At 43.8% G+C, this 11,598-nt stretch overlaps 1 protein-coding gene across 1 annotated transcript; it reads right to left on the bottom strand.

The window, feature by feature from the left end:
• Nucleotides 1-10,468: 10,468 nt before the first annotated feature.
• LOC147893500 (uncharacterized) lies at nt 10,469-11,298 on the bottom strand. The gene has a single exon (XM_087386682.1). It carries the CDS (start codon nt 11,296-11,298, stop codon nt 10,927-10,929), a length of 372 nt encoding a protein of 123 aa, XP_087242808.1. The 3' UTR covers nt 10,469-10,926.
• Nucleotides 11,299-11,598: the final 300 nt, after the last annotated feature.

Raw genomic sequence — 11,598 nt, 5'->3', positions numbered from 1 at the left:
CTTATTTTTGAGGTCTTTTGTTGCCACATTGTAGGAGTAGCTAGTGTAGGTGATTGCTAAGCTGTGTATGGTGTCAAATTTCACTTGCAAACACCAAAAAATGAGTTGAATCAATTCTCATTGGCACATGAGTGTGTTCTCAGCCACCACTTTTAAAATTCCTCATTTTTATGCTTTTTAGTGGTGGTTTTTTGTGCTTTTTTGTTTGGAGTAGGTAGAATGGGTAGCGTAGCTTCCATTTGTGCTCTCAAACCTTGAATAGAAACTTCAAAATCTCCAGAGAGCATCAAAACCACTCAACGATTGTGCCAGATTGGAGTTGCTACTATAAATTTAAAGCAGCGACTCATGCAGTCGTTGCTGCTATATAACGCAGCGCAACTGACACGTGGATGGCCACCTACCCCCACCCACCTCATCTAACTCCACCTGGCATTTAATGAACTAAAAGCTATCACTTCAAAGGTCCACCCTCGCTTTAAGGCTAGCACAACGATTGAGGACTTGTCGCTTTACTGGTAATACGACTCGTGACCCGCCGCTGCTATAAGCAATATAACACCCACTGTGCTATTGACTCACAACTTTATCGATCATCGCTTTATTTAGTTGTTGCTTTATTCACCCGTTGCGTTATTCAATCAACCACTATATTGCTAACGCAGTGGCAACTGGAGCTTTATTGCTAAAGTAGTGACTCACAATGTGGTGACTCACTGAGTCGCTGCTTTAGGGTTAACACAGCAACTAATGCTTTAAGGGTCATGAAGACACAGAGATTGATTTAGACTCGACACTCAGACAAAGTAGGCAACACATGCACCTGAGGTCTGGGAGGGTGATAGGAGTTGGAACCTGAACCGAAGGATAGCGCTTCCATCAACATCCTAACCGGTCCATCTAGTGCCACCCTGTCAGTGCCGTCCGAGATTTCAACTTTGAGCTCGTATTCGATGCACGGTCCCATGCACATGGAGTCCTCAAGTTCAGAGGATGCTATGAGCTTTGATGCTGAAATGGGGGAAAAATTGAACCCAAATTTGGAGGCCTCTATCGCTCCCAACTCTAGCTTTGTAAGGCCCCAATCCCCCATTCCTTCTACCACAGCCTCGCATTTGAGGGACTCGTTCTCCAATCTCATGGGACGGTTCGGCTTGGATGACTCCGACCAAACCAATCCATTCGCCAAGAAAAATAGGGTGACTGAGGAAGATCAAGACCCACTAGTAATAGCTACAGTATCTGCTAATGCACCAGGCAACCCCATACCCATGTCAACCGAAAGATCCGTAGGGCCGCACGTACAGTTCTATGAGGGAGAATCATCCTTCACAAGGGCTTCTGAGCCTTGTGTACCCAAGTATTGGCCTCCTAGTCCTGAAGGACGTAGGACTGATCAGATGGATTTTGGGGATAATGCCTTCCCACAATCAATGGCCCCTTATCCCAATCTGTGTGCAACTTGGGGGGGAGCTCCGGAGATCATCTTATAGGCTGGTTCCAAATGTGAATATACCCATACCAAGATCCATACCGGTAAGACCTGTAGAACCAAGTCCACCGCTTATGCCAGTTCTAGGTTCCACGAGGCCAAGACAACAATCCATTCCGATTCTTATCAGGCCAACAAACCTTTATAATCGACCCCAAGGACCAACCAATTTTGGCACTGTGCCAGTCCCTCAAGCACTTCCATCCACACCACAAACGGTACTCACCGATGAGGCGATGAGGATCCTAGTGCAAATGCTAGGAAGGGGGGCAACACCGCCAGTAGTCATGGAGAGGGATATTAAGGCCTCACGTAGTCACCCGATCATCATCTCTAAGCTCATCGCTTAGTTCTTAGGTGAAGGAGATCCTATCTCCCACATTGAAAGGTTCGTGAAGATATGTGACTTTTACACTGGTGACTTGGATAAGGTAAATGCTTTCGGAATTAGCCTTGATGGCAAGGCTCGCCAGTGGTACAGAGCCCTAGGGCCTGAAGAAAAGATAAACTAGGACACTCTAAGGAAGGCCTTTATAGTGGGATTCGCTCCCACAGGCTCAAAGTGCAGTCCAATCAACTAGTTGTACAAAGTTAAGCAAAAGGAGCTTGAAACCCTCTGAGAATACATTGCGAGAATCAAACATCTGAATTCTCGTTGTGAACCCCACGAGAGGATGAGTGACGAGCGTCTGTTGCTCTGATTCCTCATCGAATTAAGGGATTCAAAGTTACATGATCATCTATTTACCCTCAATCCCACATCCTTTGGGTTATGTAGCAAGACTTTCATGGATGACAACATGAAGGATAAGGCATAGCACAAGAAATCACATGTTGCCCCCTCAGTAGTGTCTCATTCTCGCAAGACCATTACCTTTGTTGAGGTCAAGAAGGCCACCCAAGGGGCTAAAGGTGCAAACATAGATGGAGTAGCTACAAACCCGCACTTGTTTCCAAGGCGAGAATGTGTATTATGGGATATGCACAAGCAACGAACTGACGAATGAGTGCCCCCACCTAGGGGCATGGTCGGCACTCTACTGTGCTCATTGTGCTAGGTGGGGCAATCATGAAACTTCACAATGTTGTCACCCTAAGCTAATGCCCCCACCCATGTACTAGCAAAGGCAACCACTACCCTTACCGATGCCACCTTATCAATACAATCAGGGCCATTTAGCCTTACAAGGAGCACCTTAGACCAACCAAGGGGCATTACGGGCTCAAAACTTGCCATTGCCTCTGCTAGTTCTTGGTCCACTAACCCCCACCGCCCTGCATTACTCCCATAACCAATTAATCATCGAGGAGCCACCAAGCAAGTGGGAGAACCCTGACTACGTCTTACCAACACCCGAGTCATTTCCCTACGAGAGTCATGTGTATCAGACTAGTCAAATTAGTCATTATGTGATGCAGGATGAGTAGTACATTCCGTTGTATCAAACGGCTTCCGCAATGCAATGAGCTAGGGACATGAACGTCGTGAATCGCAAGCCGGCAATCCTATAAAACTATAGCTGACCAGGGCATAGCCTGTTATAAATGTCAAGGGCCTCACTTGCTTAGGGACTGCCCATACAAGGATGATCAACCCGCACTTGGGCCAACTGCAACCAATTCAAACACCCCATTGTGTTCTGGTTGTGGGGTAGATCATCTCTATAAGATTTCCCTATGAGAAGAAGTGCTCCCAACCCAAAAGTGCTCCTAACCCAAAAGTCTGCATTAACCTACTAAGTATTGAAAGGGGCCAAGTATCCTCGATGTCATTGAATGTGATCATGAGTGCCTAGGCTAACGCCATGAGTAAGGAGCTCCAATAGGGAAAGGACAGCCGCGTCTAAGGGCAAGGGGCACACAAATGCAATTAAAGTGGGAAAAGGTTTAGATGGAGTCGTTATCCACAGTGCTTTGGACGATGAGACTGCAACGCTTTCCTCTTCGACATTATCGAGGCCCAACCGATTAATCATGGAACCCACTGCAATGTGGTCAGACGTAAGGGGCAAGGCAAGCAAAGCACAGCCACAAAAACGGGATATGAACCCAGTGAGCCAAAACGAATACCCTGACCCAATCATGAAAAAGCAGCGTCTGGCCAAGGCACAGCGGTTAGTCCAAGATTGTTAAGAGAGATTGAGCAACGGCTCAAGACTCTTAAGAATATGGACACCGTCCATCCCAATCATCAGATGCCAAAGGAGGCTGCAAGGCCCCTCCCACCCATAATAAGGTGGATGAGATCGTTGCAAATAGTACTTCATCGGGGAAGTCTCTACTGCGACACAAGATGTTTGAGGAGGACTTGTCAACCTGTAGATGATGAATCAACGTCTTTTTATGTGTTTGAAGAACCCCATTCCAATGGTAGAGAGCCAATCGGTTAGGCACGATATGTGGATGGCTCACCGCGTTCCTATCCCTAGAGATCAAGATGCCCATAGCAGCCCTTCTTAAAGGGAATCCCATTCTTTGGAGAGATCTCTATGATTGGATGAATGGGCAGATGGTCAACCCAAAAGGGGTGGACACTAAGGCCATCGAAGCCCTGCACGAAGAGCCGAATGTGCTAAAAATACGAGTCAATAAGTTGGGCCAATATTGTCACTGCGTTCCTGTCCATAGAGATCAAGATGCCCATAGCAGCCCTTCTTAAAGGGAATCCCATTCTTTGGAGAGGATCTACGATTGGATGAATGGGTAGATGGTCAACCCAAAAGGGGTGGACACTGAGGCCATCGAAGCCCCACACGAAGAGCCGAATGTGCTAAAAATACCGGTCAATAAGTTTGGCCAATATTGCAAGAGTGATGAGACGAATGCTGTAATTCCGATCTATTGAAGCCATTCATTTCAAGTGATCGAATATTAGACCACTATTGACAATGCCAATTCATTGTGCAAATTACACAATGGTATCTTCCAAGCATTTATCTCACAAGATTGCTGTTCCCCATTCAAGCAAGATTTATAGAGCAAGGATTTGGTAGTGGCATTATAGACTTCATAAAACTTACAGCAATAATAGAATTGATAACTATCAATATAGATGTGTATCACGGTCATTTGTTTTGGATTGCGGAATGCACCATCAACATTTTAGTGTGCTATGCAGGAGATCTTCAGGGAACATTTAACAGATTTAATGAGAATCTTCCTAAATGACCTCAGCATGTTCGGAACCAAATCCAATCACTTGGATCACTTGCTACTATGAACCAAGAAGGCACGGCTATCTTGGATAGTGGAGCAGGTGCTACGTCACAAGCCTCGGATCGCGTCGGTTGCTTCCCTCTCCGGCTCCATGCAAACCTGAAGTCTGATACCATGTGAGAGTGTGAAATGTGTGGAAGCACGCAGGAGAGAGAGAGAGAGAGAGAGAGAGAGAGAGAGAGAGAGAGAGAGAGGGGGGGGGGCAAAGAAAACTGTGTATATAATACAACTCCAAGTGATGCCCACATCAGAGAGGTAGGACCCTATAAATAGGGTCTGCAGTGGCCGACCCATGGTCAGTCAGTCAACCGACTCAGGCTGGGTCGGTTGACCTGGTTAGGCCCCAAGGGTGGCCAGGGTAGCCTGCCATACAGGCTGGCCTACCTGCCCTATAGTATATGGGCTAAAGTGCCCTACAACCTGGGCCAATGTGCCCTGCAAGATAACCTATGAATATGCACAATCATACAGTGACACCTATCCTGAAAGGGGCAGGCACACCCACATAGAAGCCCTCGATCACTATGAGATGCCTAACTCTAACACAATGAGGCATGCCTAGGTGGTGAAAAGGTAGATAATGATACACCAAGCAATGATGAAAATTATGATAGAAATAAAGATAAAACTGTTGACCAGCAAGGTACGGATTTGGATGTGCTCAAGCCTCACTCTTGACACCTTCAAGCATGCAAGATTTGAGGACCAAGTTTTTGAGTATCGAGCAATGCATGATATTTTATCAGTGCACGATGGAACATGCAAAGCACAGACAAAATGATAAAGACTGTGGACAGCAACTGCTATGAGAGCTTCAAACCATGATACATTGTGCACGATGACAGCTTTGGACATGGCATAGCATGAAATGCCCTTGCACAAGTAGTTTAGGAGAGTGCATATATGCACGATGCTGCAATAGATGCACGTACTAGTGCCATCGCATGAGGCCAAGATAATAGGTGGTGTGGCAAGCATGCTACAGCAGACTTAACAGCAGTTGAAAACCATGAATGACATGCAACGATTTCTTTAGAATCCAGATGGTTGCACAATGCACAATGAGCAGCAAGCGGAATATTTATTACACATCCAGCCAAAACCTTCCATCTTTGTGAAGTTTATTAGTAGCAGCCCAATATGGGCAACTTCAGCTAGACACTCCCACCAGTAACTGTCCTTGAGCTCCATCCATCTAATAGAGGCTAGTTTTCATGAAAGCCATTTAGCACATCCCAGGCCTCCTCTGTAAATGCTCTTGGGAGAGCCCTTCCCCTCCCAAAACCTAGACTTGCTCAGGTACAGCCAAGATAGGTGTGTTATGCTAATGTATTTGTGTGAGGAAAGTATAGGCCAAACCAGTGCATGGATTTAGGAAGCCACTTAAACATTAATGATGCCTTGCTAGAGCTGCACTATACTTTTATGTTAAGGCTAGTTTATCTTCGTCTGATTATTTGGCTATTTATAGGCGAGATTCATCATGATTACAGAGGCAATGTCGGGCAGATATTTAGAATAGACTTGAAAGCCAATCTGACAACACACAGGTTCAAAGGGGATGCGTCAATTTTACGAGCAAAAACCTATGAGCAGGTTTATACGAGCGTGTTTTCAAGAGATTTTAAAAATAGTATTTCTTTAGGAAAACATGATTTTTACACTTTTATCTTTATTAGAACTAGATCCCTTTATCATAAAATTATACAGACTAGTCACTCATTCATTTCTACACAACATAAATCTTCTTATTCATAGACATCCCTTTGTACCCTTGTTATTACCTTAAAAAAGTATTGAAAAATAATTCATTTAGGAAACGTCCCTCATAATCACTCTCAATATAATAATATTATACATAAATAATTACTTATTAAACACATTTATATCATATGTCAATATCTTTCAAGTGTTTTTATAGTATTAATAACAAGATATTTATGGACATGTTTCTACCGAAGTTTAAATTACTATAAATAAGTATTAACTTGGGCTTATATATCACTCTCATAAAATACATGTAATATTTAATACTATATATGCAAGGTTTTCCAAAATATAACCCCATAGATGTGCTCAAATGGGGTTTTCCGATCAATTTGAGTGGCTGAATGACTATATTTGGACATTGGATGTGAAAGTTATGTCACTTTTAAAAGTGCTGTCCAAGGTAGTTTCGCTAGCGAAACTACCTTGAAAGACCTTGTTCAAAGGGGTTTCGCTGGCGAAACTACTTTGATGGCTTGCTTCAATGAGTTTTCTTTGAAGAAACCCTTTCATGAAGATAGGTTGAGAGAGGTTTTTTAATGTCACCCCCTATTAAGTAAAAAGTTGTAAGAAGGATCATAAGGGAATTTTCATAGAGAAGTCTACTCTACATGTGGGTTTCTTCAAAAGCCATCCCATTATGTTCTCACCATTCCAAAAGATTCACATAAATATTCGTGTATAAAATAGGCATTCCTATAATACTTTTCATATTTCTAAGTGAAACTATGTTTTCTTATGATCCATTTTTGCATAGTTGGAAGCTTTTTTTTTCCTTCGCTCGGACGCTCGCAAGATTTCGCTCGGAAAATGCTCGTCCCCGTTCAAAGGTAAGACCAGCGAACCTAATGAACTAGAAGTCTTGTAATTTTCTCTAACAAAATGATGAGAGCAAGGTGATTTATGATGGCATGCACTTAGAAGACTCTGGAAGATGAGGACTCCATCATGGAAGCCATACTCTTGGGCTGCTTTCAAAGGCCTCATGGATGTCATAGGAAGAGGAATATACAGCCGTACAACCAAGAGGAATATAAAGCCTTACACATGAGGACTCGAGATCTCAGGAATCTTGAGGAACTTTTGGAGTTGTTTGATCCCAAATACTGCAGCTTTAATGAAGATTATCTTCAGTTTCTTGCATTTAGGCAACACAGCATAGCCAAAGATGCAATAGATTTATAGAAAATCAATGAATGCTTCCAATGTGGGTAAAAGAGGACACGACACAAGAGATGTGCAAAGTAGCCTCCACGGAGACAGCCAATGGCTATGTGATTGTGGGGCCTCTTGATGATGAGTCTACTAGGTGGGATCAACGCTTACATGACCCAACAGGTACCATAGCATTTGTAACAAAGAAATATATCACTTTTCCTTATGACCCAGGTAACATGCATGGCTCCTTTTGCAGCAGCAGAATTTGGGCCAAGTTAGTCACAGTTAGGACTCATTGGGCTAGGGGTTGTTTGGGCCTGAAAGGGTTAAAAGGGATACAGCTGAAGGGACTATATAAGCCCACCTCACTCCCATTATAAGACACGTTTAGACATTGACCAATCTTATCTAATCTACAGCTCTGTCCTACTTCTTTTGCCTTCGTCCCCCCCCGTTTCTCTCTCTCTCTCTCTCGTGCTCGCTAGCACCCCTACTTTCACCTTCCTGCTGCTATCTTCCAGTGATACAACCAGAGGTGATGTCCTTGGTTCACGTGCAGGATACAGAGGCTATCCATCAGAATCACGACCTGTATGGGTGCTACTCACTTTCGACACCTACACTCCAGCTCCCTTTTAAACTTGGGATCAAAACCAGACACATGGATCATAGGATGCACTATGCACTTATACCTAGATGAATCCAGGAACATTCCCAAACTCATCCTCTAAAAACACAACATAATGCAGTTTCAATCTCATGATAGTCACTCATAAGGTTGAAACCATAAACTCCATCATGCATAGCAGGGACTAGCTACTATGACATCCCCGCCCAAAAAATATGCTCACACATACAAATCCACACACCCATAACATACTTGAGCAACCATTTATACAAAGTCTTCGTACTGAGTTTCTGTCGGCACTCTGGAGGTGAAGGGCAGACTCAGCCATGATGAAGGCTAGCACTATGCACTGTCTAGACCAGCTTGAGCACAGCTATGTCGAAAGATGCACTATACACTGTCTAGACCAGCCTGAGCACAGCTATGTCGAAAGAGGCCATTACACATGGGTTCAGGAGGCAGTGAGACGTTGACAATGCCTTGCCAGAGCTATACCATGCTTTTGGGCCTACCATTCAGTGTCAAGGCTGGTTTGTCTCTTTCAGATTATTCGGCTGTTCAAGAGACAAATGTGCCATCTTATGGCAGAGGTATGGTTGGACAAGTAGCTAGCAGAAACTTGAAATATATGATAGTCCACAGCTTCAAAGGGACACCAGAGATCCTAATGAGCAGAAAGAATTTCTCTCAAAATTGATTTATCCAATGGATGGTGAGGGAAAGATCTTTTATGGAGGGATGCACTTGAATGACTATGCCCACAGTTGGTGGAAAAATATGAGAAGTTCATCACGTAAACCCTTCCCATGGGCTGCTTTCAAAGGCCTTAGGGATGTGATGGGAAGTAGGAAACTACAACTGTGCAAACCCTATGTCACCTCACATGTGAGAAATCAAGATCCTTGATGTCAAGGAAGTACTAAAATTTCTGGTGCTATTTGAGCGTAAATACAGCAGTTATAACATACAAGATCCTCTCTGTCTCTCTCCTTCCATCTCCTGCTCCTGCTATGTTATCCCCCCTTCTCCTTCTCTTGCTATGTTATCCCTAATATTTATTCTGCCCCCAATCTACTTTCTTACATGTGAACACTGCTCTCACATCATACACTTCCACTCATACCCTCAACGGCATAGGTCTGCTACTACAGCATGCCTGTAGGCAATGCCCTAGGCTATCCACATTAACATACATAACCATGCAGGTTGGGTCCAACACAAAATCTGACACACATCCAGTGCCAGCAACATCAGCATGGGTCACTCAACTCTCTTCTAGGGTCACATAATCCCACATGTTGATGAAGGTGGATCTTTTGAGGCTCAAAGACTTGGCCTGCACATGATTAAACAGAGGTTTGCCACACTAACAAGTGTCAAGACATAAAAAAGGTAGATGAAGGGATCTCTCAGGCTGAGAGACTTTGGCCTGCATTTGATCAAACAGTTAAAGACCTGCTTTCCATGTGCATTCTTGGTTCGTGTACACCACGGCACCACACATTCTGCTGTGGCACCTCTGCAAACAATGCACTTGTATCAAAATCCCTTCACAAATATAACATGGCTAGAAAACTCAGCCACCTACGTGCTCTCAAAACTTATAAATGTAAAAGGATACACAACAAGCTGCTGAGACAGCTGAGAAGACCAGATGATATTCAGCTCCTTCTCTAGGTCAGCCATGTTGAGGCTGCACCACTCTCATGACAATGCAGTCAGCGGATAAACTTGCCTGTAACTTCCAGTCTAGGCTCGATATTGATTGTTCCCAGATAGCCTTAAAATCGATATAGGCTGGACTTTAACAAGACAGTATATATTCCATCACTAAAAAGGGAAGTACGCATATATTATGGGTTGCAGACAAAGTAAGAGATTATTAGTCGATTGAATTCAATACAAATGATATCACTCACCACATGTGCAACCACCAGAGAACCTACAGCAAGAGCTATGGCGTTACAAGTTTAGAAAGGTCACGTAGTAGTCAATGGATCGACATCCAATTTAATGGGAAGCCACAGCATGAATAAAGCTAAGAGTATATACGAATGGAAACTAATCAAAGGGAAAAATCTACTGCAAGTGGACATCTTGTCAGTGAGGTCCTCAATTGAAACCAAGGCATCTTTGGAGGTCCCCAAGTTTTGTAACATGTATTTGCTATCTAGTTAGATCATTAGAAAGAGATAAACTTCGTGTAGGTAGCTTGCGTGTGGACACTGCCTCTGGAAGTGCACATAACTTACGTATATAACCCTATTTTAGAAAAAAAACAACAGGAGAATTCAACTCTCCACTATAGCACTCCCTCTAACGAGGCAGTGCTAACAAAAGAAGGGAACTCAGAAGGGAGTTTTTTCATTGCGCAATGGCCCAAAAATTTCAGGCAGAGCGATCTATTGAAAACAGGACGACTAGTGTCCGAAGAACGTGGAGTGGAACACAAAAATATGAGGGAAAATGTTTTCGTCAGATTCATGGGGCGACCAAGGATAAACTACAGGTGTCCTCTTGAACTAATTGGAAGTCAGGGTTCACCTGTCTCATGGCCGCCACACCCAGATCGTAAACCTGTTAAGCATTCGTTTCCTTATGGCGATATCTTCCCCCCTCCCACTGTAGGGAGTTCAAGGCTTCCACTAGGGAACAACCGTCGTGATTAATCACTCATGGCCATGGACTGAAGAATTAACCCAAGGGCACGAACCAGGTTGTTCTTAAGCCTGAGGTTGAACACTCTCTTAGCCTCCGTCTTGATCACCGCGTGTGTAAGTTCCTCATAAACTTTCAGCAGGTTTGTCTCTTCTCCACGTTCGGAAAGCAATGAGCGGTCATCAATCAAAATAGCTCGTTCAAGATTGATGCCCTTCTTCACGCCCTTGAGCTTTTTCTTGCCATAATCACCCTCAGGAACGCTGAAAACGCAATACTTGCCGATGCTTCGTCGGTAAGGACCATTCCGGATTTCATCCATGAGCTGCTGAATAAGATTGGTATTGCGAGATGGAAGTCCAGCGCTGAAGAAGTTCATGCAGACCAAGAGCTTTAGAGTTCTTATTAGCCCTCGACTCCATCCCTGCATGAACTTAACCAATATATTATGTATCCTTAAAATGGCCTTCGATTCAGCTATCCCTGCGGAATCCATGGACAGTGATAGTACGAAATTTGAAGAGGGTACTCTGTCTTTCTGCTTCATCTTCCATTTGCTTCCTTCATTCAGAGCTGAACAAGAAGTCGAAGATACCATGGGTACCACTCGCTATACTTGTATTATTGCACGAACGTCAGATTAGCAAATTCCTCGTGATATTTAATTCACAAAGCCGTT

This window comes from Dipteris shenzhenensis, chromosome 15, assembly GCF_047967505.1.
Source record: "Dipteris shenzhenensis isolate YYH24624 ecotype China chromosome 15, Dip_SZ_1.0, whole genome shotgun sequence".
NCBI classification, from domain to species: Eukaryota; Viridiplantae; Streptophyta; class Polypodiopsida; order Gleicheniales; family Dipteridaceae; genus Dipteris; species Dipteris shenzhenensis.
Note: the sequence above shows the minus strand (reverse complement) of the source record. Positions and strands in the feature narration are given on the sequence as shown.

What these genes read in the sequence shown, in the direction of transcription:
- LOC147893500 (XM_087386682.1), bottom strand. Translation starts at nt 11,298, where the DNA reads ATGAACTTCTTCAGCGCTGGACTTCCATCTCGCAATACCAATCTTATT.